The 27,946-nt window shown below is 51.8% G+C and overlaps 12 protein-coding genes across 12 annotated transcripts; 8 read left to right on the top strand and 4 right to left on the bottom strand.

Moving 5' to 3' along the window:
* Positions 1-187: 187 nt before the first annotated feature.
* A1O5_03111 (uncharacterized protein) lies at positions 188-1,225 on the bottom strand (the record flags this gene model as incomplete). The annotated part of the gene is made up of 4 exons (XM_007743724.1): positions 188-355; positions 407-486; positions 538-617; positions 669-1,225. 4 exons carry the CDS (start codon positions 1,223-1,225, stop codon positions 188-190), a joined length of 885 nt encoding a protein of 294 aa, XP_007741914.1.
* A 2,257-nt stretch (positions 1,226-3,482) lies between these two features.
* A1O5_03112 (uncharacterized protein) lies at positions 3,483-5,003 on the top strand (the record flags this gene model as incomplete). Its single annotated transcript, XM_007743725.1, has 1 exon — positions 3,483-5,003. The coding sequence occupies one exon, from the start codon at positions 3,483-3,485 to the stop codon at positions 5,001-5,003; it is 1,521 nt and encodes a 506-aa protein (XP_007741915.1).
* Positions 5,004-6,376: 1,373 nt separating this feature from the next.
* On the top strand, positions 6,377-7,974 carry A1O5_03113 (uncharacterized protein; the record flags this gene model as incomplete). Its single annotated transcript, XM_007743726.1, has 4 exons — positions 6,377-6,620; positions 6,687-6,818; positions 6,910-7,368; positions 7,454-7,974. The coding sequence occupies 4 exons, from the start codon at positions 6,377-6,379 to the stop codon at positions 7,972-7,974; spliced, it is 1,356 nt and encodes a 451-aa protein (XP_007741916.1).
* A 77-nt stretch (positions 7,975-8,051) lies between these two features.
* A1O5_03114 (uncharacterized protein) lies at positions 8,052-9,136 on the bottom strand (the record flags this gene model as incomplete). Its single annotated transcript, XM_007743727.1, has 2 exons — positions 8,052-8,661; positions 8,886-9,136. The coding sequence occupies 2 exons, from the start codon at positions 9,134-9,136 to the stop codon at positions 8,052-8,054; spliced, it is 861 nt and encodes a 286-aa protein (XP_007741917.1).
* A 1,502-nt stretch (positions 9,137-10,638) lies between these two features.
* A1O5_03115 (uncharacterized protein) lies at positions 10,639-10,998 on the top strand (the record flags this gene model as incomplete). The annotated part of the gene is made up of 2 exons (XM_007743728.1): positions 10,639-10,817; positions 10,887-10,998. Exons 1-2 carry the CDS (start codon positions 10,693-10,695, stop codon positions 10,996-10,998), a joined length of 237 nt encoding a protein of 78 aa, XP_007741918.1. The 5' UTR covers positions 10,639-10,692.
* Positions 10,999-12,081: 1,083 nt separating this feature from the next.
* Positions 12,082-12,681, top strand: A1O5_03116 (uncharacterized protein; the record flags this gene model as incomplete). Its single annotated transcript, XM_007743729.1, has 1 exon — positions 12,082-12,681. One exon carries the CDS (start codon positions 12,082-12,084, stop codon positions 12,679-12,681), a length of 600 nt encoding a protein of 199 aa, XP_007741919.1.
* Positions 12,682-13,477: 796 nt separating this feature from the next.
* On the top strand, positions 13,478-14,685 carry A1O5_03117 (uncharacterized protein; the record flags this gene model as incomplete). The annotated part of the gene is made up of 2 exons (XM_007743730.1): positions 13,478-14,564; positions 14,615-14,685. 2 exons carry the CDS (start codon positions 13,478-13,480, stop codon positions 14,683-14,685), a joined length of 1,158 nt encoding a protein of 385 aa, XP_007741920.1.
* Positions 14,686-16,833: 2,148 nt separating this feature from the next.
* A1O5_03118 (uncharacterized protein) lies at positions 16,834-17,115 on the top strand (the record flags this gene model as incomplete). Its single annotated transcript, XM_007743731.1, has 1 exon — positions 16,834-17,115. One exon carries the CDS (start codon positions 16,834-16,836, stop codon positions 17,113-17,115), a length of 282 nt encoding a protein of 93 aa, XP_007741921.1.
* A 956-nt stretch (positions 17,116-18,071) lies between these two features.
* A1O5_03119 (uncharacterized protein) lies at positions 18,072-19,091 on the top strand (the record flags this gene model as incomplete). The annotated part of the gene is made up of 1 exon (XM_007743732.1): positions 18,072-19,091. The coding sequence occupies one exon, from the start codon at positions 18,072-18,074 to the stop codon at positions 19,089-19,091; it is 1,020 nt and encodes a 339-aa protein (XP_007741922.1).
* A 671-nt stretch (positions 19,092-19,762) lies between these two features.
* On the bottom strand, positions 19,763-20,422 carry A1O5_03120 (60S ribosomal protein L12; the record flags this gene model as incomplete). Its single annotated transcript, XM_007743733.1, has 3 exons — positions 19,763-19,776; positions 19,835-20,165; positions 20,228-20,422. 3 exons carry the CDS (start codon positions 20,420-20,422, stop codon positions 19,763-19,765), a joined length of 540 nt encoding a protein of 179 aa, XP_007741923.1.
* Positions 20,423-21,035: 613 nt separating this feature from the next.
* Positions 21,036-23,440, bottom strand: A1O5_03121 (protein transporter SEC23; the record flags this gene model as incomplete). Its single annotated transcript, XM_007743734.1, has 3 exons — positions 21,036-23,186; positions 23,235-23,285; positions 23,339-23,440. The coding sequence occupies 3 exons, from the start codon at positions 23,438-23,440 to the stop codon at positions 21,036-21,038; spliced, it is 2,304 nt and encodes a 767-aa protein (XP_007741924.1).
* A 780-nt stretch (positions 23,441-24,220) lies between these two features.
* On the top strand, positions 24,221-27,861 carry A1O5_03122 (coatomer protein complex, subunit alpha (xenin); the record flags this gene model as incomplete). The annotated part of the gene is made up of 3 exons (XM_007743735.1): positions 24,221-24,485; positions 24,535-27,554; positions 27,607-27,861. 3 exons carry the CDS (start codon positions 24,221-24,223, stop codon positions 27,859-27,861), a joined length of 3,540 nt encoding a protein of 1,179 aa, XP_007741925.1.
* Between the last annotated feature and the right edge of the window lie 85 nt (positions 27,862-27,946).

The following is a 27,946-nucleotide window of genomic DNA, read 5'->3' on the forward strand; positions in this document are numbered from 1 at the left end:
ACGCTTAAAAAGCAGGACGTCGTGCATAGACTGAAACCTTCAAAGTATGAGAGGACGAACGATTTAGGGGAGCGTTGTATTGAATGGCATGTGGTGGGATGCATCAGCAACAGCTCTTATTTCGGGGACACCTAGCGCGCTCCGTCCTGAATCAACATGCTCTGCCAGAGGCGGGCCACTGGTCGACTCAGGTATATGACCTGCCATTGGCGATCAAGTTCTCATATGTTTCTTTGTCATGGCCTGGAACGACCCGGCCTTTGGTCGTCCTCTCCAAGTGCTTCAACCGCTGAGTGCTCTGGAACCACGCCGGATGATCTCTAGCAAGCCAACCTTGTGGGATACCATCGCGCCACTGAAGGAATAGATCAGTACCAAGCGAATCGAAGGGTGAAAAGATACTCACATTTTCAATTACGTGGCAGTGGTCACTGATGAAGAAGAACGTGCCACTCTCCGGCATGTTGATCTGCATCCCAATCAATCCTGTGACCAGTCAGTACCTCCTTGTTTTCAACCATGCAGGCCGGCTCTCACCGTCAGTATGGCCTGGCAGGTGATGCAGGGTGATGCCCTGGCAGAAATCGAACGTTCGCTCATCGAAAGTCTTCCAGTTCCTGCAAAGAGTCAGAAGATGGACATTCGTGGCTTGAGCGGAAGCAACATACAAGCTCAGTTTGAGGTAATGTTCCAGATAGACGCCCACGTCTGCGCCTGTGGCAACGGACCAGAAAGCTGCCCTGAGCTCCCTATCGTGGACCCAAATCTCGACGTCCTTTCTGTCAAGGAACTCGTCCAAACCTCCCGCATGGTCAAGATGCAGATGACCGATGATGATCTTCTTGATATCCTCGAGCTTGTTTCCTGTGGCCTCAACCGCTACCTTGAGTTCATGTTGAGGGTCATAGCGCACGCGAGAAAACACATCGGACACCACAGGGCCCCAGATCTCGGGGTAATCCTTCCCACAACCTGTCTCCCACAAGATGAGACCTTCATGTGGGTGTTCGATAAGGATGCAGAATACAGGCAGCTCCCTCCGTTTGTTGACAAAGGATTTGTTTTCGGTGCTCTTCAGACTGGTGTTGCCGCCACGCACGACAAATGCTTCATCACACTCGAGCCAGCCTACCTCGAGGATGTGAAACTTGGTGCCCTTGGGACAGACATTGGAAACGTGATTGGGCACGGCGCCGCGATCGAGCTGGCCTTGGATAGCAGACATGGTTGAAGAGAAGCGATGATGACCCACAGATTGGGAAACAGAACTCACTTCTGGGTGAGACAGATGCCTGGGATTTGAAATATAGGGTTTGAGGGGCTCATACAGCTGTCGAGCTCGCCCCGCATCCCAAAAAGCAGAACTCACTCCGCCTGCGGAGAGCGGATGAAGATGAGGCAAGAGTAACCATATCTGGCGTCTTTCAGGGAGGAATGGAAGCGGAGACAGCCAGGCAGGGGCATTTTCCGAGACTGCAGCAGCATCTCGAGCTCGCTAGGTTGACGCCACAATGGGGCTCCAAGCCTCGGATTTTCGCACCAGCGGGAAGACTGCAGAGGATTTTTACGAGAGGGAGAGGGGAAACAATGGATTTGATAAACAGAAACCGCATCTCTGGAAGGCAGTGACGCACCCAGAGACATGGCCACTCCACGGCAAAGCACCGCAATGTCTCCAATTGGGTCATTTTAGAGGGGCACAGAAGGGGGGCAGATCTACATATGTACCACAGTATCTTGATTTCTCCTCCGGATGGGGAAGCATCCGAGGCATCCACGTACCCCAACATTACCATGTGCATGAACTGGCATATGTTTGGTTTCTTTCCAGCTTCTCCAACCAGCGAACCAGCTTGATCGCAAAGCAGTGCAACCCAAAGCAAAGCGGCGCTCCTGTTGGTCTGCTGCGAGCACCGCGTCCGCATTAGCTCTCGTTCTCTAGACTGTTGCTTCCATGCTTCTGCTGATGCTCCTCCTCGTCCTGCCCAATCGCCTTCTGCTTCTCGCTCAACTCCTTCGCTTTCATTCCCACATTCCTTGCCCAATTCCTCAGTCGTCGCATATGGACAGGACAGGTGGAATGGCCACACCAAAGGAGTCATATGTTCTGCTTGCTGCTGGGAAACACACGGGTGACAATCTCGTAATGCCCAAGAGCCGCGTGGTCGGCCTCCTCGGAGGTGACAGCAGCGGTGAATCTCGGGCAGTTGAGGATGAGGGTTGCCATGCTCTTACCTGGCAACGCAAGCAAGACGAGATCCCGATAGGAGAGGCGGTCCAAGATCAGCATAAACTGTTCACGGGAGAGGTCTTTGAGGAGGGAGAGGAAGTCGGTGGCTTCGCTACAGCACTGGGGACCGTCGTCTGAAACCGTGGCAAGGACCTGAACCTCTAATGTCAGAAGTTCGTTGCAACACAGGGCAGGACAAAGCATCATGTGCCGCTTGTGGGATCTTGAAAGGCTGAATCACGTCAGTGGTAATGTGTTGCCATTGTGGCTGCACTAATTCGTCGATAAACGCCAGCACTATCGAAGCAGCTACGAGAAAGAGGATGGATAGCCGAACAGATATATATAAGACTTACAACTCTGGAACCCATCGTGTCACTCCTTTGTTCACTCTTCAATGACAATAATCAATCGCAAACTGGAAGAGAAGCGGTTGCCTAGCTCACACAGAGGTTTGTTTACACAGGTAAGCGACAGCGAATTCTTAAAACGAATCAGAGCTGTTGAGATCGGTCGACGCCAAGCACAAGCAATTCTCATAGACAGATAAGAGAGAGGCCGCAGACACATTATATGGTCGATGATTGTTTGTCACGGCTGAAGCTGAATGTCTGGGGTGTTAACCGTTCGGTCAATGTTGCAGGCAATGGCTCCAACCAGACTTGAATCAACATCAACAACCCTATTTCTCCAAAGGCAGGCCCTCGGCCTCTGCCACAAAAGAGGCTGCAGCTGTACAGTTTCATCTCATCGAGGCGCTAACAACTTAGGTAAGTTCGTTATCCTCTTATTAACTGTACTTGTATGCAGTTTGCATTGGAACGTCAGTCACGTGTGGGAAGAAGCTAAAAGCGGGCGTGGGGACAAGTGGAGTGACAAAAAGCGGAAAGTGAAGCGAGTGGGGTGAGCGAGAATAGAAAGTGAAGCGAGCTGGCCCCAAAGTGACTAGCGTAGATCTGAATGGCAAAGGTAAAAGACGAATGACCCGCCGCTCAAGTGCGAATGAGTCTGAATGAATCACCATCGGCTCACAGCCACACAATGACCACGCTCTCTATAACCGCTATTTCTTCCCCCCGATTGACGCAGCTACCCCCCTCCTCTTCCACTCATCTACACCACTGCTGCACACAGTCCTGAGAGAAATGAAACGCCGTGCACCTCGCCTATCTTTCCCGATCCGACCTACCTTTCTCTAACCACCCATCCCCTCCCTCAAGACCTGGAGAGCCCGCCTCTCTCAGAAGTGCTCATGCCCGACGACGGAGACCTCCCATTATGGGATCTCAACGACGCAATCAAACTTTTGAATAGTCTCGCCCTCAAGAACCCGGATCCTGCCATGAGCCATGAGCTTATCGTTCACTGCAATAGCAATAACGATCAAGTGGCCAACGACACCTCTGGTGGCTCGCTTGGGGACTTCTCCTTTGTGTGGGATTTCCTAGGACGTCATCATGCGGCCGATGAGCAGCAAGTTGCAGAGCTGGTCAAATACAAGGTCAACGATGAGCCTGTTGCCGAGATCGACCTGAACCAGTTGAACAAGGGCGTGCGCTGGCGCGATGAGGTGGACGGCGCTGATCTAGAAGACAATGTCGAACTTCCCAATAACAAGGCCACGGCCGCGTACATTCGCAACCAGAAGCGTGCTGCAAGAAGAGCCAGAGCCAAGGAAAGGGCAGAAAATCTTGTCGCCCAACAGAAGACCGTTTCCGACACCACTGATCTGGAATCTGGAGAAGAGCTTGAGTCGCTACGCCGCTCCCCGGATCGCAGAGCTGTTATTGACGGTATTCTCGGTCGCAGTCGACCTGGCCTCCGCGATAACAGTTCACCTCCAACCTCTCCATCACCCCCCAAAGCTGAAATCAGAACTCCCAAACGCGACTTGGCTGTCTCTAACCCCTTTGTGTGGGCTACTCCAGCGCTTTCTCCGCCATTGAAGCACACCGTCATTATTCCTCGTGATGGATTGACGCCCAAAGCTAGAAAACAAGCGCTGATCACCGAGTTGATCCGCCGGCATCCTGAAGAGAAGAGGTATCTGAAGAATTCAGGGCTCCTCGAACCTGCCTTTACTCCGCTGAATACATCTGACATCGGCATTCATGTCTTTGTTGACATTTCGAACATATCCATCGGCTTCCACGACTGCTTGAAATTAGCACGTGGAATGTCTCGTGAAACCCGCCTCAAGCGGGTCCCTCTCTCATTCCACAACTTTTCTCTCATCCTTGAACGTGGTCGCCCGTGCGCCAAACGCGTCCTCGTTGGATCCGACAAATACGCCGCAATCCAGCAGGCTAAGTCGATCGGCTACGAAACCAACATTCTCGAACGCGTGCACAAGGCGAAGGAGCTGACGCCGCGTCAGAAGAAATACCAATCTCGATCCGGAGGTGAGACAAGTGGTTCTGAAACGAACACAGGTCTCCCCAGCTTTTCGGGCCCGGAGAAATGGGTCGAACAGGCCGTGGACGAAATTCTACACCTGAAGATCCTCGAGTCGTTGGTCGACGCACAGAAACCTAGCACCATTGTTCTCGCCACTGGCGATGCTGCCGAGGCTGAGTACTCGGACGGGTTTCTGCGCATGGTTGAACGCGCCTTGGAAAAGGGCTGGTGCGTCGAGCTGGTGAGCTTTAAACTCAACACCAGCAGTCTGTACAGGAAAAAAGTTTTCCGTACCAGATGGGGCCAGATGTTTAAACTGGTTGAGATGGATCCGTTTGTGGAATTTTTGATCGATGAGGAGGAGAACGATGGTTAGGTGCCATGGTCAATCTCCCGTGGATCAATCTCGCAATCGACGTCGAGTTTCCACTCGACCCTTGGTGTGGCGCCCAATATGTCGACTGCTTACGTATTGGCCTGTGCTCAACAGACGGCGATGGATGCGAGCAGGCGGCTTTGGGACTTGCGACAGGCAATACTGTTTGACCAGCTTGCTCGCAGCGGCAGAGCGAGGTCCTAAACATATGATCGACCCTGTTGATATCATGGTCTGTGTGATCTGCGGATCTGTAGCGAGACGCGGATATTGCTTGCCGACTTCTGCACTGGAGGTATATCGACCTGGAAACCAAGACATTATGGTAGCTGTTTGCAGAAGACAGTTTCAGATGAACGAAGTCAAACTCTGCGACTTGTGCCTGTTTTCCCCCCGAAGATCTTACTGCCTATCTTGACAAGAGCGAACGAGCAGAGACGTATATTCGGTACATTGTGCGTAGAGATTGTCCAACAACACGGACACGAGATGGAAGGCCTGACAAGGCTTGCAAACCTCGCCCACCGTCCGCTCCACAGAGCTCAAGTCCATACGCCAACCGAGAATATGCTGTGTAGGACAGTAGTATAGCAGCGACAGCTTAAGCGCTTCGTACTCGCTGCGGTACCTACACGTACGATAGTGTTTTAAGGCAATTTGCCGGTCAAACGTGTCCGCCATTCCCTTTTCAGCCTCGTCGATCCCCTCGGACGCTCGCTGTTCCCATATCTCCGAGACATGGTCCCCTCTCCAGTACAAGTACAGTCGATAGCTGTTCGCGCTTTCGTACATGCTGCTGCACCCACTCGGTCGATTTCGTCCGTCAACCTTCCAATGATGTTTCGGGCTCTTTCGCGCCTCGAGATGGTGCAAAAGACGAGGGATTGCACGACCAGTTCTCGTTCAAACTGCGTTCGAAGGGCGAAGAACGATGTCCGGCCTGGCTGTCGAGCTGTAACTCGCCCCGAGCAGTGCCAATTTTAGGGGCCATGAGCAGGAAGCAACAGACTGCCTCAACGCAGTCCGGCCTCATTCGTCGGTTCTTGTACATCATTATCAATCTCTGTGTTGTGACATAGGCTAACCTCATCAACGGTGGTCCACCCCGACCGTTTGCTACGTAAGGCTTTGGAAAGAGAAAAAGTTCATAGACTGTTTGTGAGTCACCCTTTGCCCTCCATATATCAAGCAAAACATCTTTCTCCCTTTCCTCTCTTCCAATCACGAGCAGTTTCATTTAAATGACCAATCCTCGCGCGGATGCCTACAGCCCTTCGCTAAAGAGTTCGGAAGCACCCAGTCAATTGCACAGGCCAGAGACAGCAATTGCTTCCAACGACACCACAGTAGAGATATCAAGCAGCTCAAGCATGATGGACCCGACGATGGACAAAGACCTGGAGAAAACCGCAGAGGCCATGGCCAATTCTACCTCTAATCATGCCTTGATTGTGCGGAGCGAGGACCAGGTTGGCGGAATCGGTGGTGACAACGCCTCTATATCTCAAGCTGTCAATCCAATGGACCCATCGCAGTTTCCTGAAGGAGGACCCAAGGCATGGACGGTCGTGTTTGGAGCTGCATGTGGCATTTTTGTCAGTTTCGGCTGGATCAATTGTGAGTCTGAGTCCGATGCCCGAGGATGCTGCCATGGCTTCGTTCTAACCGCGACTCTCCAAACAGGCATTGGTGTCTTCCAGGAGTACTATGAAGCGCACCAACTCAAAGACTATTCGTCGCAGGAAATAGCATGGATCCCGTCTCTCGAGGCGTTTATGATGTTTGTCGGTGGCCTCTGGGTTGGCAGAGTATATGGTACGGCTCCTTTCCGTCTCTTCGTGCATCGTCCCGTGCTCATTATCATCTCCGCTTGTCGTCTATATGGATCTAACGGTGTGGGTAACAGACAACTACGGCCCTCGCATCCTCCTTCTCCTCGGCACATTCTTGCACGTCTTCGGCCTGATGATGGCCTCCATTTCCCACAAATACTATCAATTCTTGCTATCCCAAGGCGTGTGCTCCGCGTTGGGGGCCTCGATGATCTTTTACCCATCCATGTCCTGCGTTGTAACATGGTTTTTCCGCCGCCGCTCCCTTGCATTGGGCATCGCGGCCACAGGGTCGAGTATCGGCGGTGTGATATTCCCTGTCATGGTTGAAAAATTGATCCCCGAGGTGGGATTTGGCTGGACTATGCGCATCTGCGCCTTTTTGATTCTGGGGCTGATGGTCCTGGGCAATCTGACTCTCGTCAGTCGCATCCCACCCATGGCGAGGCCGGTCAAGCCCATGGATTTTGTCAAACCGTTTATGGAGGGGAATTTTGCATTATTGGCGCTGGGGAGCTTCCTGACTTTCTTGGGTATGTGCCTTCCCATTCTATTTTTCTTTGGAATTGATTTTATCTGCAACAAGCTTGGTTGTTAACCGAAAACCTTTGCCAACAGGCCTCTTCCTCCCTTTCACCTTCATCATCCTTGCCGCCCGTGCCCGGGGCGTCCCGAACTCTCTCGCCAAATATCTGGTCGCGATCCTCAACGCCGCCAGCACATTCGGACGTACAATACCTCCGTTCTTCGCCGACCGGCTGGGCCGCTTCACGGTGTTCCTATCAATGTCACTCCTCTCATTCCTCATAATCCTCTGCCTCTGGGTCCCTTCTTCCGGCACGGCTGCCACCGTCGTCTTTTGCGCCATCTTCGGATTCAGCTCTGGGGCAACGGCCAGTATCTTGCCGAGCTGCGTGGCGCAGATAAGCCATATCAGCCAGATTGGTGTGCGGACGGGGTGTTTGTTCAGCGTGGTTGCGGTGGCGGTGTTGATCGGATCTCCCATTGGAGGCCAGTTGATTTCAAACGATGGATACCGGAGTATGCAGGGATTTAGCGGCGCTTTGATGGGAGGTGGCTTTGTCGTTTATGCCCTGCTTTGGCTTAAGCTGGGCGGCTTGAAGGGCAAAAAGGTATAGTTTCCAGGTATGCATCAAAGGATGCCATCAGCGCGGTTCGGGGTTGCAATATGAATATTTTTCACCTGGTGTATAATTCAATGGTTCATCCCCGCTAGGGCGGTTGTGCTCCTACAGAAATAGAAATCAGAGGCGTCACTGTTTCCAAAGAAGAGTTGTTCAGCGCCGAAGAAGGCGAGGTCGTTGTCGAACAAGGGTGGTAGCTCGGTCTCAAAAAATGACGGCTGCGGCTCATTGCCATTGCCTAGCAAAAACCCCCGGTCCGACATGGCAGCAGTATCTGGCAGGGCAGATTGGTGATGGAAGCCATCATAGACGCTGAACATGGACTTCATGATTCCGGAGCGAGTCCCTGTTGTGGTGGTTGAAGGTTGCGTCCTCGTATGAGCGAAATGGTGTCTGGTATTTACTGCTTTTCCTTGTTCCTGGGTCAACACTTTGGCAAAGGCACCTCGATGGCTCTTGATGGCGCCGGCAAATGCAAGAACGGCCTCCCGTCGCTGCGCAAAGGGAATGTTGGCCCAGTGCTTGAATGCGCGTCGGGCAGCATTCACGGCATCATCGACATCCTGGGGTCTGGACAATGGCACCTCTGCGTTTGCCTTGCCCGTAGCCGGGTTGATGTTATGTGTGGTACTGGGTGTCTCGCTGAGTTTAGCCTCAATAACGCTGGTTTCCCAACCGAGTCTGGCTTTGAAGGTAATATGTCGACCACGCAGAAGGACAGCATAATACCGTACTTCAATTCATTTGATTTGAGCTTAGAAAGGCGACTCAGAATCGACAACACTGGTCCCGTACTCGGCAAGCTTAGGGGTTAATCAACTTGTTCAACGTACCTACCTCGGTCAATGATGGGGGCCCACAGACTCTACCTCATTTACCTCGTACAGACGGAGTCTTGCTCTCACTCTCTGCGGGCAGCTCCATTTCCCAAAAGAGCTGAAAAATCTCTCGGTATGCTCTGCACTCCAGCTCGGGGAGACCCCGATCTTCTTTGCTGACGTTCTGTGGTGGAAATGAGCGCACTTTGGAAATTGCCGCCCTGCTGTTTTCTCCACAGGGCAGACGCCCGATCCTCATTAATGTGTGGAGACCATCCTTGAATAGGGCCTTCTCCTTTGTTTCCTTGTCTCAATAACCTCTCATGTCCTACTCTCATTGTGCCAATTAGCAATCAGCTTTCATAGAATCGGTTCAACAAGACTTAGGGCTGGATGTGGGTCGGCGCCATGAGATGGATCAAGTCGTACTGGGTATAAGGGTAGTGTCGTGACTTGCTGACAAGATTTTTCTCAGGAGAGATCCCGAGCTGCGGCCTGACTGACTTGGTTCAGACTTGGCTTCAGTGTTCACCCACTTTGGCTTTCGGAAGGTATGATATCCCAATAGTACTCAAGGCTGATGGCAAGACTAATTTTCTGCTCTGAGATTCTGAATGTCGTGGTCGTTGTCTAGATCTCTGTAATGGATTCTTGGTATTTCCAACCATTTGCACCAGCCAGCGCCCAATGGCTTCAGGCGAGATATTTGATTTCGTTATAGACGGTGGCGGCATGTTTGGCCGAATCTGCTGCGCGACCTACGGTGTTGACCTACGGTGTTGCTTGTCGACGCCCGGGGAACAAATGGAGACATCCAAAATCGTGTTGATGCCGACCGCTGGCACCACAAGAATACGATCCCAGACGGCAATTGGAATTACTTGACTAAACCACAAGAACACCTGAATTTACGACAAACTTGACTACAGCAGTGGAAGAGGTGCTGGCGGAAGCAGCGTGATAAACTTTGGATGCTACACTGTCGCCATCAAAGATGACCACGATGGAATTGCTCGCCTAGTCGGTGGCGATGAGTGGAAGTGGGAAAATGCCCGGCAAAGATACAAGCGACTCGAGTCCTATCAGCCTTTCACCCCAGATATTCCCGATGGTGTTGGCAAGTACCTTGCACCAAATCCAGAGATCCACGGCCATCACGGCCCTTTGAAAATCGGATTTCCTGCTGTGTGGGAGCCCAGCCTCAAGAATACTTTTGTATTCGGAGGTAGGGCCGGCGGATCAATTGCGACGATACAGGATTCCAGTCCTGGTCGATAACCAATATATTGGGCAGAATCTTCAAGATCATTACCATATAAGTTGTGCCTGGCAACGAACCGAGGGCGCAACTACACGACCGCAGTACTTACGGGACAAGAAAGCTCAGGAAGCAGCACGCCGTGAGTGGGAAGAAAGTCGAACAGGCTCCTTGACCAGAATTTCAACCTGCATGGGCATTGGATTTTTCAAATCAAAAAATGTTTACGACAGCAACGAGTTCAAAGACTTACGCTCTGAGACAAGGCGACATCTCTTGCGACCGACAGTTCCGTCTTAAGAGATCACCCTGAACGCTCCGTGGCCTGGCTACTTCGCCGACCCCGAAAACACACCAGCAGTTAGTGTAATCTACATGCTGTTGATGGATTCCCAATGTCGAGGCCGCGTGGAGCTTCAATCATCGGATCCGAGAGTCCCTCTTCTATTTGATACCAAGCCCTTCTCCAGTGCATACGACCGAAGAGTTGCAGTTGAGGCGTATCGTGAGGTATCTAGGATCATGCGGAGCCCAGCCTACGCCAAGGGTACAATACGACCTCTATCGGCGCCTTAAAGAGAGTCGGAGGAGGACATTATCGAATTCTGGCGCCAGCACTCCACAAGCACTTGGCACATGTCGAGCACTGCGAGCATGGGGAAGACCGGTGACCCCAAGGCTTGTGTGGATACTAGCTTCCGTGTCTTGGGCGTGTCGAACCTGCCCATAGGTGGCCTCAGTGTCCTACAGGTGCTGACCAAGTACGTGCATATCCATATTGAGCCCCCCAAAATCATCACCTTTCAAGTTTAGAACTGGCAGTCATGCAGTGGTCATAGTCAAGCAACAGCGTTCCTGGTTGGTTTAATGGTGGGCGATATGCTGGTAGCGGATTATCAGCTAGATGATCAAAGCGAAACACCGCTACGTGGACATCTATAGAGTTTCATATACCAGGGAACGAGTTGTTTTCCTATTTTCTGTGCTGTTACAGTGGAAGACGGAATAAGGAAATTTAAACCGATATTTTTTTGGGGCATGCATCACAAATGTCAGTGGGTTTCGGGACATACATAGTACCTACTCAACTCCTCCATATTCACATACAATAAAAACTTGCGACAACCTGGACACGATGGCCTTCGGGCTACCCAGCACAATGCATTTGTGAGCCACATCAATGGATTCTCTCAGTCGAGAGGTTTTGGACAGTATGTCCGTTCGCCAGCCATATACTTCGACCTGAAGCCTCGGGAGAAGACTTTGGAGTGGCAAGCCGCAAGCGGCGTGGTCATCTCGTAGTCTCAGAATTCATGTCTGGTGCAGATCCGAGCTTTCCAACACCTCATTTCTGGACTGAAAACTTTTGCAGGTAAGCGGGTCCCCTATAGCAGATTGGAACCCTACCTCATCATGGGTGGAATATTAAATTTGATATTTGGACCAAGTCTTGATTGAGGAGGCTCGGATGATCCGAGGGTGGATCGGACCCTGATTGGGGGCATATGACTCCCTATAAAGCGGCGGCAGTGGCATCCTTGAGTGGAAGTTCGTCGTGGGTTTGTAGCACCAAATAGAAGCCGATGGAATGACGTAAGTAGTTAGACCAGATGCTGGTGACACGAGAGCCACTTGCTGCCTGTCAGAATATTCTCCTACGCTCCCAACAGTGGTCTCAGATGCTTGTGGCGTGTCGACGGTATGGTGGTACATATCGATGACCTCGGGCCAAGTCACCGGTGCGGACTTGCAAAGTGAAAGTCCCTCGCCGGCCGCCGCATCTGAACGAAGCCTGACCAGCGAGACCAAAACTAGCTTCATCGACAGGATATCACCGGCAAACCGATTCAGCGGGTTTCTGCTTTTGTGTCTGTGAGGATGCCGCGGATTGGCTGTACAGCTTCTTTTGAACCAACTCTGAGATGAGGAGAGCCGCAGCGGGCAAAGCTAATGACAGAAAATACTGTCTCGATCAGAGGGTCGAGAGGAAATTCGATGGCCGATAACCGAACATCCGGAGAGTCAATGGCGTTACAGAGGTATAGGACGAAACGGCCTCGGCGACAGTCCAGCGACGGATATTCAGTCGAAGAAATCTCTGCCGATGACATGGGCTATGATGGGGATATCGAAGTTCTTCTGCCCGATCAGTATGAGGAACCTGAATCCGATTTCGAAGATGACAAGGCACTCCTGAGGCTATGGCCAGATACAGACGATGAACTGGCCAGCAAACTGCGGAGGTTGTTCTGCGATCCTCATTCCTTACGACACACTCGGCGAGATGATGGTGATCGGGGACGGAAACGCGTGTCAAGGGAGATGGATGACGGGGAGGAAAATGCCTCGCTCAAGCACACGGAGATTGAAGTATCTGAGCTTGTGGACGGACACGCCGAGCAGCCGCCACCAAAAAAAAGAAAGAACAGAGCCAGCAAGCCACCAGCGGGACAGCAAGGAGTGAAGAAGCAGTCCAGAGCCGCCTGGTCTGACAGCTCCGACCGGTCCGAGGAAGCCATGGACGAGTCTTCGACGGGGACGCCATATGGCGCAAATGCGCCGTCGACGCCAGTGAGGAATGCCGGGTCTGACAATGATGAGCTTGATGCCATGGACCTTGGATGAGAGACTGTATCTGAAAGTACCAACACAAGTGGATGCGGAGTACTGTTACTTGGCAATAGGGCAGTTTGGATACTGCGGGGCCATAGTTGCCGGATTGAGGCATTTGGCGGGGTTCGGGGGTTGGTCGCACATGACCCTGGTTCCTGAATCCTGACTACTTTAGAGCATCACGCAACAACCCACCAGCCTTCAGTGCGCAGTCTGCCGTCTCCCGTCTGCCATCTTGTCTCACACCGTTCGTTCGCACCGCAGGCTGGTGATAGAAGCTTCCACGCCGCACGGGTCTCGTTCCGATCTTACATCATTGTGCCTCTGGCCTCGCCGAGCACTAACTTTAGCTGCACTTCACTTCCCCCCTGCTCCTTCCAGCACCATGACAAGAAGATGCTTGCTGCTGCCGACCCGACTTCAATGGCTTCTTGATCTCTGCTCATTCTTCCCACTCTCGCCCCATCAAGCACCATCTTAGCCAGTATCTTAGTGTCCTTGTTCACTCCCAGTCTTCACACGTATCCATTGCTCTAAACATCCCATAACTCTCCGAAGATGACTGGCAGACGCTCTTCTGCGCGCATCGCTGCTCAAAGCCAGAGCTCCCAGACTTCTCAGACCTCGTCCCCTCCACACCCAAAGTCATCGCCAGCCGGCAGGAAGCGCAAGAATGAGATGTCAGGCTCTTCACCAAGCGCAAAGCGAGGCAAGAAGCATGCGCCGCCGGAACAGAAGACGCTGGACGAGACGCTACAGAAGTACTTCTTTCTCTCCAGCCCGCCCGTCCGATCTATGCTGACACATGATGCCCAGTGGAACTCATGAACAACCGGCTCCGGAGAAGGCCGATCAAGAAATGACCGAGACAGAGCCAGAAAAGCCTGGAGATACACAAACGGAGAAAGTCAATGGTGAGGCGCCCGAGGCGAAAGAGGACAAGATACCCAACAAGGTGGAAAGTACCGAAAAAGAAAGGGAAAAGGACGCAGAAGCCAAAGGCGCCGAAACTGAACCCGCCGAGTCCCAGAAGGATGAGACCAAACCCGCTGAACCTGAAGCCCCAGAGTCCAAGAAGGAGGACGTCAAACCCGCCGAGACCAATGGCAATGCGGTTGAGCCTGGTTCGCGTGAAGACGACGTCCCATCCACTATCCTCGAAAAGGGCGTCATCTACTTTTTCTTCCGCTCTCGGGTCAACGTGGACCACCCCGAGGACGTCAACGATGTTGCGCGCTCCTACATGGTCATGCGACCAATTCCCCTTGATGCGAAACTCGGGGATGGCCCAATTGGCGATGAAGGAAATTGTCGTCTTCTAGCTCTGCCCAAGAAAGTGCTTCCAAAAAGTGGCAAGGACAAATTCGTCACCTTCGTCGAGAAGTGCAAAACCAGCTTTGCCAACCTCAAAGAATCCTTCATGACTGGCTCAGAATACGAGACAAAGACTGCTGGCACAAAACATACACCACCTGTCACTCCACTTGCGGAGGGAGTCTATGCAATCACTTCTACAGGACGCGAATCGCATCTAGCCTACATCATCAACATCCCTGCTGAGATTGGTGAGCTGCAGAAGGATTTCGGCCTCAAACAGCGCGGAAGTTTCGTGACCAGTGTCAAGAACCCTGAGCAACCGCCTCTTGGCAATCAGAACGTGCCCCCGGGACCTGAGTACCCGCAAGACATCATTGATGAATTCCGAGGTCTCCGTTGGAAGCCATTAGAGCCCAAATTCTTGGATTATGACCATGCGCAGTTTTTGATGATCGGAGAGGATTACGACAAAGCCACTGAGCAGCGGCCCAAGGATGAGCGCGAAAACAAAGCTGCTCCTGAGGAGGAAATGGACAAGTTGGAGGGCGAAGATGAGATTCGGATCAAGCACTTGAAAGGTGGGACTGAAATATACTGTCTTTCATGCATGTCGCTGACGTTCTCTCAGGTGATGATGCTGTCTTTACGGATCTCGGAATCTCGTCGCAGGAATTTCCCAAAGTGTCAACCACCTGGTAGTTGTCACTCCGTGACGATAGTCCATGCGGATTGGATCGATTATGTCTGTGTCAATGTCATTTCCGCGCACTGTTCCGTTCAGGGAGGTTTAAGTCGATGTCCGCTTCATAGCTAAATCAGCAGATCAATCCATCCGGCTACAAATGCCATGGATTTGTTATGATTCACTGAAAACTTAAGACCAGGAAAAGCATCTGCACCGTCATTGGATCGTCGACTCAATGGATGGAGCAGACCTAAATAAATGATATTTGTTGAGAAACGACGTCCTCATCACTCTCTTGCGGCATTATTTGTTGCTTTTATCCAGCCCCTCGCTCGGAAAAATACTAAATAACAAAACATGGATGGCTATATTCCCAGAGAAAAGATATCAGTTAGATAGGCAGGCAGGAAAGCCTGGAGGGACCAGAGATCCGGTCTCTGTGGACATTTGCTTGGTCCGCTTTGATCGAGAGGTGGGGAGCCTCAGGATAGCCTGGTAGGTCCAGCGGCTGGGCTAGAGGCGACCGGCCATCTTCGCCACGGGGAGCATTCAAGTCTTCCCAACATTTAAGCCTCGAGAAATAATGTTAGACAGGCTGCATTGCGGAACATGGTGCTTCAGGCTCTCCATACGGTGCCAAAAATGCGTGCTGGGATGAAAACACCACGTGGGCAACCAGTTCTCCAGCGATCCTACCCCCTTTTGGATATCCTTCTTCTCGCTTTGTGACGGCTTCGATCTGCTCCGCTTGCTCCTGAATCTGCCATAAGGTGAACTCGAGATATCCCATGTTGGGGGACAGGTGCTGGAGGCAGCGCGCAAGAGTCAGGCCGCCACGCAGGTGAATATGCATGAATCTCTTTGTACCCCTGCATGCCTTCGATGTAGATGAAGAGGATGCTGGCAAAGGCAGCGAGTTTGACGCTTTCGATCGAACATTCCAGACGAGCATTGAGACGCTGTATGGCCAGTGCTGGTGCATTGAAAACAGGTGGGCCTGACCTCATTGGATTTCTTGTGTCTAATTCTATGGGTTTGGGATCAGAATTGAGAGCTCGTGGTGGAGTCCAGGGAAGGAGACAGTGCAGGAAAGCATATACTTTTGCAGCTTTTGACACCCGGTTTTGACCTTGTGCTGGCCCCTCGCGCCGATGCGAGGTTTTTTCGAGGAGATTGAACTGTTCTCTATTCCCTCTTCCGATATCGCTTGTATTTGGAAATCCGCGGACGGTGCTTGATGCTTGCCTGGTGAAAACACCTTCACAAAAACGACATGACATTCCAAGGCTTCCTCATGAGTCAAAAGAAGAGCCGAATCGCCGAGTATTATAGAAGTACGAAGTACTCAATACCCTGGCTTTGTTCGCAGGGTGATTCCAGGCCGAGTGGATCCGGTCCGCATTATGGGATTGGTTCGTGCGTAATTTGAAGCTGCTGTGCTTTCTGTAACGGTATTAGTCTCTCACATCGGGCATTATCTGTATGTATCGGTAATAGTACCAAGTAGTTGTAATTTGCTTGCGGCATGGTGCCAGGTCGGCAAGTTAAACTTGGCTGTGAAGGTCCTGGTCCTGGAGGCCTCCTAGGGATCACAACTTTTCTACAAATGTCAGGTCCTTTCCCCAGGATACTTCCGTATTCTTCACAATCAACCGCGAGTTGACTCCTCATCTTCCAAACATGGCCACGACACCCTTCGACATCAGCGAGGTCATTCCCAATGAAGATTCACCAGCCGCAAGAGACGCTCGCCGCAAGGAAATGCAAGCTTTGGAGCAGGCCACCCTCGAAATTCTCGGTTCTTGACCCCCGGGCTTGAAGGAATCGACAATCGACATCCAGATCCCAGATGGGATTGCCAGCCGGACCATCGTCATCTGGCCTGTCTTGGAATGATCGAGGCAGCCAGACTGTCGAGAAGTGTCCCCTCATCGTGTACATCCATGGAGGAAGCTTCACTGTTGACACGCCAAGCTTCACACTTTCCCCGGCCCGTGCGTTCGCATCGTATTTTGGACCCATCGTCGCCTGTCCGTCCTACAAGCTGGCGCCGGAGAACCTTTTTCCGATGCCGATGCAAAGTGCATGAGAGGTAATAGCCTGGCTCTCTGATCCGCAAGACCTCAACAACGGGCCCCTCAAAGACGACGGGGTCGAGTTGGATGCTTCCCTCGGCTTTGTGCTGGCTGGCTGCAGTGCTGGCGCAACCATCTCCGCAGTCATTGCTGGCATCGCCTCACCTGCACGGGCAGGTCAGATGGAGCTGGTGCGAGGGTTACGCAGCCTTGTCTCTCCCATTCGAGGAATCTTCGTGTCCCTCCCTCATGTCGTCCATCGGGACATTGTCCCGGCGAAGAATACATCTGCGTTCCAGTTCCGTGAGGAGAATGCAAATGCTCCAATCAACAACGCCACGTCTCTGGCCAACTCGGAAAAGCGACTGAAAATGGAGTTCCACGCACCTTGGTTTCCCCCCCCTCAACCTGGATCTCCGTGAGATAAGAGAACATCACCCTCGACGGGTTTACGTGCATGGTGGCCAGTTGGATATCCTTCGTGACGACGCGGTCATCTATGAAGGGGTGCTGAGAGAGGGCGGCGTCGCTGAGACAAAGATCGATGTGCTCGACGGCTACGGCTATGTGGGTTGGGCGTCGCTGCCGTTTCCCGAAGCCCACTCGCCAGAGGTAAAGGAAACGACAATGGATGGCATGGCGTGGCTCCTGGACAAGGATTGGGACAGAAGCAGACCGCTGCCATAATAGCGCTCTCGACATACCAATAGCTTTTGATTTCACCCAAAGACTTGTCAAGGAAGCACCTTTTTCTGGTATTCGTCGAAGGTGGAGGCATTCCGCCTGGGGCCATGCATAAGAAGGAGTAACGGGACTTGCGAGGCTGCCCGGCAGCTCGAGGAATGGGTGCCCCAAATCAGCCAGAGGATGGAGGATGTTTACTCACTTGTTTCTCGTGCCATAATCGCCGTTGCCTGAGTGGGAAACATTGAGAGGTTGAGAAACCGCTGTGCACAAGAAATACACAAACCTAAGGCGTTTGGTGGACGGAGTTTATGATCGACCTGTTTGCCGACAAACCCTAGGAGGACCCCTATCGTCTAGCCTCGTCCGTTAGATGTCTAAGGTTGAGGACAAGAAAAACAGGCCATATATCAGCACAGCACTTTGTCGAATTTGTCACTGACGAGCACCCCCATGGTCCAGCCTTGCAGAGCCTCGTTCTCGCCGAGACAAACAAAACACATGTCGCGATTTTGCACACGTTCCGGCACATTCTGTCGTCGGGCGATCGCCATATCACCCCCTGAGTATTTCAGCCGCGTCACGTGCCCTCACCCATCCGTCCTTTCTTCCTACATACTTCTTCCGCCCACACGCCCACAATGTCTTCTGGTCTCACTCTTTTCGCTTCAAACATTCAAAGTAACCTCCTGCTCGCTGGCTTGGGCGTCAATTTCGAGCTTCGCGTCCCCGGATACTCGTTCAAGGTCCATCGGTTCGTCCTGAGCGAATGCTCGAGATATTTCGCTAACGTATGCTCAGGACACTTTCAAGAGGGCATAATGGGATACCTGGTCTTGAACGAGGTCGAAGATCCGCTGATGGTCTTGAGAATGATCCAGTCGATCTATATAAAAACCTACACGGACCAAGAGTCAAATTTGCCGCAGGCGTGGAGGAGATACCTCGAGCAGTCAAGAGTCGACTCCGTCGTCGGCGAGGGAACCAGTGCTTCGGCGGGTTCGCAAGCCAGCACCGCTGTTGAGGACGAGGAAGATCGAGCCTCTTCCGCTTCCTTTACCCCCGAAAACAGGCCGGACGGCCTCTTCCTCCACATTGATATGTATTGGCTGGCCGAATTTTATGCCGTCGATGCGCTCTCCACCATTACTCTCCAGAAATTCGTCCTGGCCACTTCCGGCGAGCTTTTCAGCTGCAATCTGCTCCTCTGGACAATCGAATACCTCTACATCACCACCCCAAACCAAAGCCGAGCGACTCTGGGGCAAAAGATGAGGATGAGGGCCGTGTACCTGGCGCAGAAGAGCGAGATGCGTCTGTTTAGGGAGAAAAAGTTCAAACTCTTGATGGAAACGAACGCAGAATTCATGTGGGATTACACCACCAAGTGCCTGCGGGCCAAATACTTACAATGCCGGAGGGAAGAATGCCAGGCGACCATTGAGCCGAAGGCCAGGGAAGAGTGTGACTGTGGCGGGGAGGACGTCTGCCAGGTCTGCTTTGACAGTGATTGGTACGGGAGGGTGAGAGAGATGCCAATGTGCCCGAAATGCAACCAGGGCAGGCTGGCGAGATGGGACTTGGATTTTGTGGACAAGGCCGACATGACAAGTGTCAACGCCTTCGGGGAGATGTTTCATCCGTCCGCCCGTGAGACATAGAGGCAAGGGGGACAATTTGACAGGACAAGCCGAGAAGCAACGAGGGGGAACTTGAAGGGCCTGAGGACGACGGCTTCCGTCTCGGGATGGCCTCAAAAGAACGATGAATTGGCAGGCAAAGGCCTTCCATCATGAAACAAGACATGCATAGTAGAATACAGGCGACCGTCGAGCAGAACGCGATTTCATGCCATTGCACCATTCGAACAGGCGGTGACCTACAGCTTCTTATATGCATAGTGAGGTTTAGGGATTGTAGACACAAAGGATGATGGACCACTGCATCCATTTGGATGTCGGGAATGCCGTGGTGAGTAGTGTGTCATTCTGTGAAGATTTGATCTTCTTTGCACCAAAATAGGCACATTATCCTGGTGATAGCTTTCCAAAAGGAAAGGGATAAAGGCCAGAGTGTTGGCAAAGGTCTTTGTGCTTGTGAAATAGAGGGAGTGGAAAGGGGGCGTGGAGGGAAGCTTGGGACAGCAAAAGAAATGGGAATGGCCAATGCCTTGGTTGGGAATTCATTCTCGTTATCCTCATTATTGTTTTGACGAGGGACATGACAACATTTCGAGACATTGCTCATGGATGATATGGTCCTGCTACACCACGCTCCCCTTGCTGGGGCCGGATGAGCTTTGTGGATTCCTCAGCGGGCACTGCATCTAGATCTATTCATCGGGCACTTTCGGACAAGTTAGCAACAGGCACCAAAAAGAAGCCGAATCAATGTTAGAACTTACCCTCAATCGACCCTTCCTTGATCTCATCACTAATCTCCTTGGGACTTCTTCCGTCTACCTGACAACCCACACTGAAGCAAGTTCCCAAGATCTCCAACACCGTACCCTTCAATTCACGAGCGAGTGACTTGTTTGCATCACGCATGGTTCGGGCAATGTCGAAAACCTCGTCAAGAGGGATTGACTTGGAGTGTTTAATGTTCTTTTCCTTCTTGCGGTCTCGAGGGGGCTCTTTCAGGGCTCGAATGACGAGAGATGAGGCAGAGGGAACGACGCTGACAGCAGCTTGTCGGTTTTGGATGGTCAGCTTGACGGTGACGCGGAGACCTTTCTGCAGGCGCAAAATATTAGGTAGTCTGTCAATATGTGAATATGGATTGTTGATAAACGCACCCAGTCGCCAGTGGCTTTCGCGATATCTTCGCCGACCTTCTTGGGTGAGAGACCAAGGGGACCGATCTTAGGGGCTAGAGTTGCAGAAGATCCGACCTCACCGCCAGTGGCGCGGAGGTGACTGTAGAGTAACCATGTCAGTATCTTGCCGATTGGGTCTTGTGGGATGAGGAAAATTGTCGGGGTATCATACATGATCTTCACCTCACCGGGATCTAACTTGGGAGCTGAAAGGGTGAAAACATAGCGTTAGCCGCCGAGCTGATGCTGCTCAAGAAGACGATACTTACGCATGGCGAGTGCGAAAGGTAGTCAGTCTTTCTTGAGGTGGTTGATGGTGAGCTGGAAGAAGAGACAAATTCAGGGATGCGATTCTGGAAATTAAAGAACTAGCAGCTTTTTCGACGCTGCCAAGATTTCAGCTTGTGGGTGAAATTTGTTCCTAATTCGGAAAGGTCGATATGGGCCTGGGCAGATGCAGCTATGTACCAGTAGAGGCAAAACCAACATGCATTCCCTACTCGGGACATTCTTCTTGGCAGCTGATTTTATGTCATGCCAATTTTCTACGGGTGTCTAGCCGTTCAATTTGATTTTTGGTTGTTTGTAAAACGAATTGTGGCCGTCCCATTGAACAGGATCTTCGGGGGATACGTCCAACATATGTAGCCGACGTCACAAGAATTGAGTCCCAAGTCCCCATAGGCACCGTCATCACGCTTGCTTCTACCGTATGGCTCTAGCTGGAGCCAGATACTGCCAATCTGGATCGGATTAGCGTAAGTCAAAGGTTACAAGGGTGGGCAACTTACTTCATCAGATGATCCATGAATGTCTGCAATGACACATCATCAGTGAAAATCGTCTGAGCGGACTGCGAAACACCACCGTAACCTCCAGTCGCATGCGTAGTTGAAGGATTTAACTTTGATAGGAGGAAACGGGCCTGCGAGCCTCCAGCATCACAAATAATAAATCGCGGCAGAGGGAATCGGTCCTGTACGAGTTCTCGCGCGTCTTCCTTTGGTGCGTCGAGAACAGCCCGGAAATTCTCGTAGCCTTCCTGGTCTTGATAGCCAGCTTTACGCCATTCAGCCATCGTTTCGCCATGGAAAATCAAAATCTGGAAGAAAGTATCGAGAAGCAGGATGGTCTGGGGTTGGATGGAGGCGGAGTCGAGCAGGACGGGTTGACCACCTTCGTGGTCAAGACCGTAAGAGTCCAAGGTAGGTTGAATCATGATTAGCGAATCCCCCACGTATTCATGGTTCAGCACGTGTCGATAAAATGCCGTCTCGTCGGGCGAGTTGTTGAACACCTGAAGGAATTGCGATCTGCGCAGGTGGAACATGAATTGCGGGTAGAGGGTGAAATTTTTGTCAAGTCGGAAGGAGGTTGGATCGTCTTTGCGATAGTCTGCGAAGCGCGAGCAGAGCCGGATGAGCATCCGATCGACCCATCTGAGCACATCAGGCCCATCGTCGACCTCTGCTTTGAAAACCGCAATTCTTGCCATGAGCACGGCAGCAGCTTCCTGGTCGAAAGATTGCGCCAGTGCTTGGTCACCGGTTGGACCGCTCAAATTGCGAGCAACGGTGGTCACACGTAGGTGATACTGTCCGGAAGAATGCTGGTAATATGTCAAGAACTGCATCATACCTCGTTGTGGGCCTTGCTGCATGGGCGCTGGACCACCCTGGTTTGCAACCTCAAAGTAAATGCCGTAGCTGGATGTGGGGTCAATGCCGCACATTTTCCAGAGACAAGTGTTTCCAATACCACATTCTGTCTCGCCGACAGAGCTAGACTTCTTATTTTGGGAGACGGCGTGGCCAATGAGACCGGTGACCTTGAGCTCTTTCGTTGTAACGACCTCGAGTGATGCATTGAATCCCATCTGGAGGTTGTCGCTCTCATCCTTGTCAAATACTCGTACGAAAGACTGCTTGAACTGCGAGGAGGTGAAACTGTCTGTCAAGACCATATGCCCTCCAGTCGAGTTCGCCAATCCCTTCATCTCAAGCAAACCAACTTGGTCGAGACAACCAACATATAGATCGATGATGTGTCCGTTGTGGGCAGTGCGTTTTGCAAGATTGTCGTAGAATTTGATGGCCTTCTTGAAGTACTTGACATTGTCGCGATCGATATCATGGTGTGATCGAATCGGCTCACGTAGTTCTGGAGCAACAACCATGCCGGGTCCTTCAGTGGCGGGACCGCCAGCAAATAGCATAATTCTGGCTCCTGCGTTCTGGAAAGATGTCTCCAGCAAGCCGACTGCAATACTCATGGCAACACCGGTGCAGCGAAGTGGTCGCCGGTCATTCGCGACAGGCCAAGGGTCCTTTTGCAGCTGCTCGATTGCATTGGTTATCTGGAACTCAGCTTGCTGGACGGGAAGGAGGAACCGGGCAGCAGGGCCCATCGGCGGAGGCGGCCGGCCTTGTACTGGTGGTATATTGGGTCTCATCCCAGGCGCAGCTAATCCCAGCATCTCTTGAACCTGCTTTGCTGCATAGTCCTTGCTGCCCCTAAAGACGTACGACTTCTGGCACTCGGTATAGCCAATTTCATGAACGGCAACATTTGTTCCGAACGTAACCAAACCCACTAGCGCATTCGCAGGGAGTAATGACAAACTCATAACCAAGGTTTCTTTTAAGGCTTGCAAGCCATCTTCCTCAATCGCAGTATCAACCACGTACACGAAAATTGGTGGGGAAGGGGCAGGTCGAGCAAGCTTGTATTCGACCGTAGTGTTCGCGGGGTGCATCTCTGGTGGGATGTTCTCGGCACTGATATCTCCATAGTGACGAGGCAGCGGGTTGCGTTGGAGACAGAAGGGGCAGATCCATAGTTTAGCCCGCACATCGACGTTAGCGAAGGGATTGAGGACCGCCCGGCAAGGCGCTTTGCATGTGACGGGCTCATAGGGGAGTGGTGGTTTGCCGAGTTCCTTTCAGACTGTCAGCACCAGAAATATCTCTGGGTTTGGAGGGCTCACTTTCAGAGGCGTGAGTAAACAGCTGACGGGGACCACCAGTCTGTTTGCTTCCTGAAGAATTGCTTTTAGTTTTGTTCAAACTGTGCTGTGACTTCCTTTCGTACCATGCGCGTCGATGGAATGACGTTCCAACTGAGTCTAACGCCATCTCTGTCCTCAACCTCCCCCCAATTGTCCTTGATCGCGTCGTACTGAGCCTGGTCCATTATCGCAGCTATGTCGCTAATGCCTCACAAGCACATGCTGGTTGAAACGGGTCTGAGTGAGCGAACGTCTGGGAGATGGAAGTGCTGTACTCGATCTGGGCTTAAGAATAGTAGCAGAAGGCCACCTATCTGTTCCAGCCGAAGATCAGAGTAGCAAGGAGTATAATCGCGGACAGAGTGGTGATAGTCTACAACACAAGTGAGCCACTCTGGCAAGTTTGGGATGAAAGCGATATAAGAAGACGGGCTGGCCATCCCAATCGATAAACTAGCCAAGTCCCCACATTGTGCAGCCTCGCCGTACCTTCCTTTTTGCGTATCATGGACAGCCTGCGGACAATTTGTCTGGCACTGAATTGAGCACCGCACCCAAACCCCATACAGAGCCACATATGCCTTTCCAACTGAGCCCCAAATACTGCAACCGCGACAATTCTCACCGGGGAGTTCTGATACTGACGCATCATAGGAGGGGTGCAGCATGATTACAACCTGTCGTTGAGAAATTCAGCAAGTTGAACTCTTCTCCAAAACGGCCAACATGGCCTCCCCTTCAATGCTCACAAAGGCATGGCCTGGCCGTCTGTCCTCCTCTTTCAATGTCTTCTAACCTTTGAGTACAGTTTGAGAGCAAAAGCAGTCGCGCAAAGGGCTTAGCTTTCCATCCGAAGCGACCATGGATCCTTGTCAGCTTGCACAGCAGTACCATTCAGTACCGCACCTTGACACCATTTCTTGCGGCATCCAAACTAACCTCTCTGCAGACTATGGGACTATCGCATGGGAACATTGATCGACCGCTTCGAGGAGCACGATGGACCTGTCCGCGGTATCGACTTTCACAAGACACAACCACTCTTCGTTTCGGGAGGAGACGACTACAAGATCAAAGTCTGGTCCTACCAAACGAGGAGGTGCCTCTTCACGCTCAATGGTCACCTGGACTATGTTCGAACAGTCTTCTTCCACCATGAGTTGCCTTGGATTTTGTCCGCATCGGACGACCAGACGATTAGGATTTGGAACTGGCAGAATCGGTCTCTGAGTATGTACTTCTCCAAACGAGATCTGGCCCTCCCTAACACACACAACAGTCTGCACCATGACGGGCCACAACCACTACGCCATGTGCGCCCAATTCCATCCTAAGGAGGACCTCATTGTTTCCGCCTCCCTTGATCAATCTGTTCGAGTGTGGGATATTTCAGGACTACGGAAAAAGCATTCGGCTCCAACATCGATGAGTTTTGAAGATCAGATGGCCCGAGCAAATCAACAACAGGCTGATATGTTTGGTAACACCGATGCCGTTGTCAAGTTTGTTCTCGAAGGGCACGATCGAGGCGTGAATTGGGTGGCTTTCCATCCGACCTTGCCGTTGATCGTCTCAGCAGGCGATGACCGCCTTGTTAAACTGTGGAGAATGAGCGAGACCAAGGCGTGGGAGGTTGACACTTGCCGGGGGCACTTCCAAAACGTCTCTGCATGCTTGTTCCATCCACATCAAGATCTCATTCTGTCCGTGGGCGAGGACAAAACTATTCGGGTCTGGGATTTAAACAAGAGAACTTCCGTCCAATCCTTTAAGCGGGAGAATGATCGTTTTTGGGTCATTGCCGCCCATCCTGAGATCAATCTTTTTGCCGCCGGCCACGATAACGGAGTTATGGTCTTCAAACTCGAACGAGAGCGCCCTGCATCCTCTGTGTACCAGAACCAACTATTCTATATCACAAAGGACAAGCACGTCCGGTCCTATGACTTCACCAAAAATGTCGAGTCCCCTTCACTCCTGTCACTTAGGAAGTTTGGCAGCAACTGGGTCCCTCCTCGCACACTCTCTTACAACCCTGCAGAACGATCAATCCTGGTCACATCACCCACGGACAATGGCACTTACGAGCTGATTGCACTTCCACGAGATGGCACAGGAGCTACGGATCCTACAGATATCAAACGTGGATCAGGCAACGCGGCAGTCTTCGTGGCCCGCAATCGCTTTGCCGTTTTCAGTACTTCCACCCAGTTAGTCGAAATTAAAGACCTCAGCAATTCGACGACCAAGTCCTTCAAAGCACCTGCTGGAACTACTGATATCACATATGGTGGCACTAGCTGTCTGCTTCTCATCACTCCCACAAATATTGTTCTCTACGATATTCAGCAGAAGAAGCAGCTGGCAGAACTGAGCGTTACGGGCGTCAAATATGTCTCTTGGTCAAACGATGGTCTGTATGCTGCTTTGCTCAGTAAGCACAATGTCACCATCGTGAACAAATCCCTAGAGCAAGTCAGTACTCTGCATGAGACGATCAGAATCAAGAGCGCCGCCTGGGACGATTCCGGTGTCTTGCTTTACTCAACTCTCAACCATATCAAATACACTCTCCTCAATGGTGATAACGGCATCGTTAGGACGCTCGACCAGACGGTTTACCTCGTCAAAGTCAAAGGCCGTAATGTCTACTGCCTCGACAGATCCGCTAAGCCCCGAGTTCTCAGCATTGACCCCACGGAATACCGGTTCAAGTTGGCGCTTGTGAAGCGCAACTACGATGAAATGCTTCAGATCATCAGGACGTCACCCCTGGTTGGGCAGAGCATTATCTCTTACCTGCAAAAGAAAGGCTATCCAGAGATCGCCTTACAGTTTGTGCAAGATCCCCAAACCAGGTTTGAACTCGCCATCGAGTGCGGCAACCTGGAAGTTGCCACAGAAATGGCCAAAGAGTTGGACAGACCCAAAATTTGGACACGCTTAGGCGCCGAAGCGTTAATTCATGGCAACCATCAGACCGTGGAAATGACCTATCAGAAACTTCGAAATTTCGACAAACTGTCATTCTTGTACCTTTGCACAGGTGACGAGGAGAAACTCACTAGAATGGCCAAAATTGCCGAGCATCGGGGAGATTTTGTGTCGAGATTCCAAAATGCACTGTATCTCAACGATGTGGAAAGTCGGATTCAAATGTTCAAAGAGATTGATCAATATCCATTGGCTTATCTTACTGCAAAGTCTCACGGGTTGACAGAAGAATGCCAATCAATACTCGAACTTTGCGGGTTGACCGAAGATCAAATCTCAATGCCTGACTCGGGAGGGGGTCTCGCTCCTCCAAAGGTCATTATTCCGACCTACAAAGCAAACTGGCCAGTCAAGGAAGCATCCCATTCCTCATTCGAGAGAGCTCTCCTCGGAGAAGTCGGAGTGGCCGTTGAAGACGAAACAAACCCTGATCTCCTCACCGAGGATATGCCGGTGGCTGCAGACGGTGGCGGACTCCCAGCAGAGGAAGAGGCGGATGCTGGCGAAGGTTGGGACATGGGTGACGACATCGGCCTCGAAACGACAGGAAATGATTCTGATTTCGTCAATGTCGACAACCCAGATGCACCTGCGGAAGCTGCTGGTCCGGGCAGCTCAGAAGCAGATATGTGGTCACGAAATTCTCCGTTAGCTGCGGATCACGTCGCAGCAGGCTCTTTCGACAGTGCCATGCAGCTGCTGAACCGTCAAGTTGGCGCAGTGCATTTTGAGCCTCTCAAGTCCAGGTTCCTGGAAATTTACCAGGCGTCCAAAACATTCCTGCCTGCCAATGCTAGCTTGCCGCCGATTGTGAACTACGTTCGCCGCACCACTGATGAGACGGACAACAGAAAACTCCTGCCCGTCATTCCCAGAAACCTGGAGACCCTCACAAACGTTGACCTTCAGGAAGGGCACACGGCTATGAGAACCAACAAACTGGAGAATGGTGTTGCTACGTTCCGAACGCTGTTGCAATCACTTCTCGTCAATGTCGTTAGCTCGCAGGCTCAAGTCGAAGAAGCCAAAGCACTTATCACCAAATCGATGGAATACACACTTGCGATGAATATCGAGCTTGAAAGACGTAAACTCGCAGCTTCAGGTGGTGATTCAGAGGCACAGCTTAAGCGACAGCTCGAACTTTCCGCATACTTCACCATGCCCAAACTTGAGGTCGCCCATCGGCAGTTGGCTCTTATGGCGGCTATGAAGTTGGCCTTCTCGAACAGACAATATTCGAGTGCACTGTCCTTTGCAAATCGAATCCTTGCCAATGGCGGCGCGGTCAAACTGCTTGAACAGGTTAGTTTATAGAGAGCAGCTGTCCAACGTGTTTGCTAACTTTGTTTTGTAGGCGAAGAAAATCAAGCAACAAGCCGAGCGTTCTGGGTCTAGTGACAAGACCGACATCGAGTACGACCAGTTCGCCGATTTCGACGTTTGCGCAGCTTCTTTTACTCCAATCTATACTGGAGCGCAGAGCGTGTCCTGCCCATTCGATGGGGCCAAGTACCAGAGCCAGTTTAAAGGACAGGTGTGCAGGATCTGCGAAGTCTGCGAGATTGGTGCCGCGGCTAGCGGTCTGAGGTTATGGGTAAAGGGACTCTGAGAGACAACAGCAAGGAGGTGACGACTCATCAAGGACATGACAATTGTTGCATGAAGGACTCCAAGACCGACAGTAGCATCAGCGG

Source organism: Cladophialophora psammophila (genome assembly GCF_000585535.1).
Source record: "Cladophialophora psammophila CBS 110553 chromosome Unknown aczJe-supercont1.4, whole genome shotgun sequence".
NCBI lineage: Eukaryota > Fungi > Ascomycota > Eurotiomycetes > Chaetothyriales > Herpotrichiellaceae > Cladophialophora > Cladophialophora psammophila.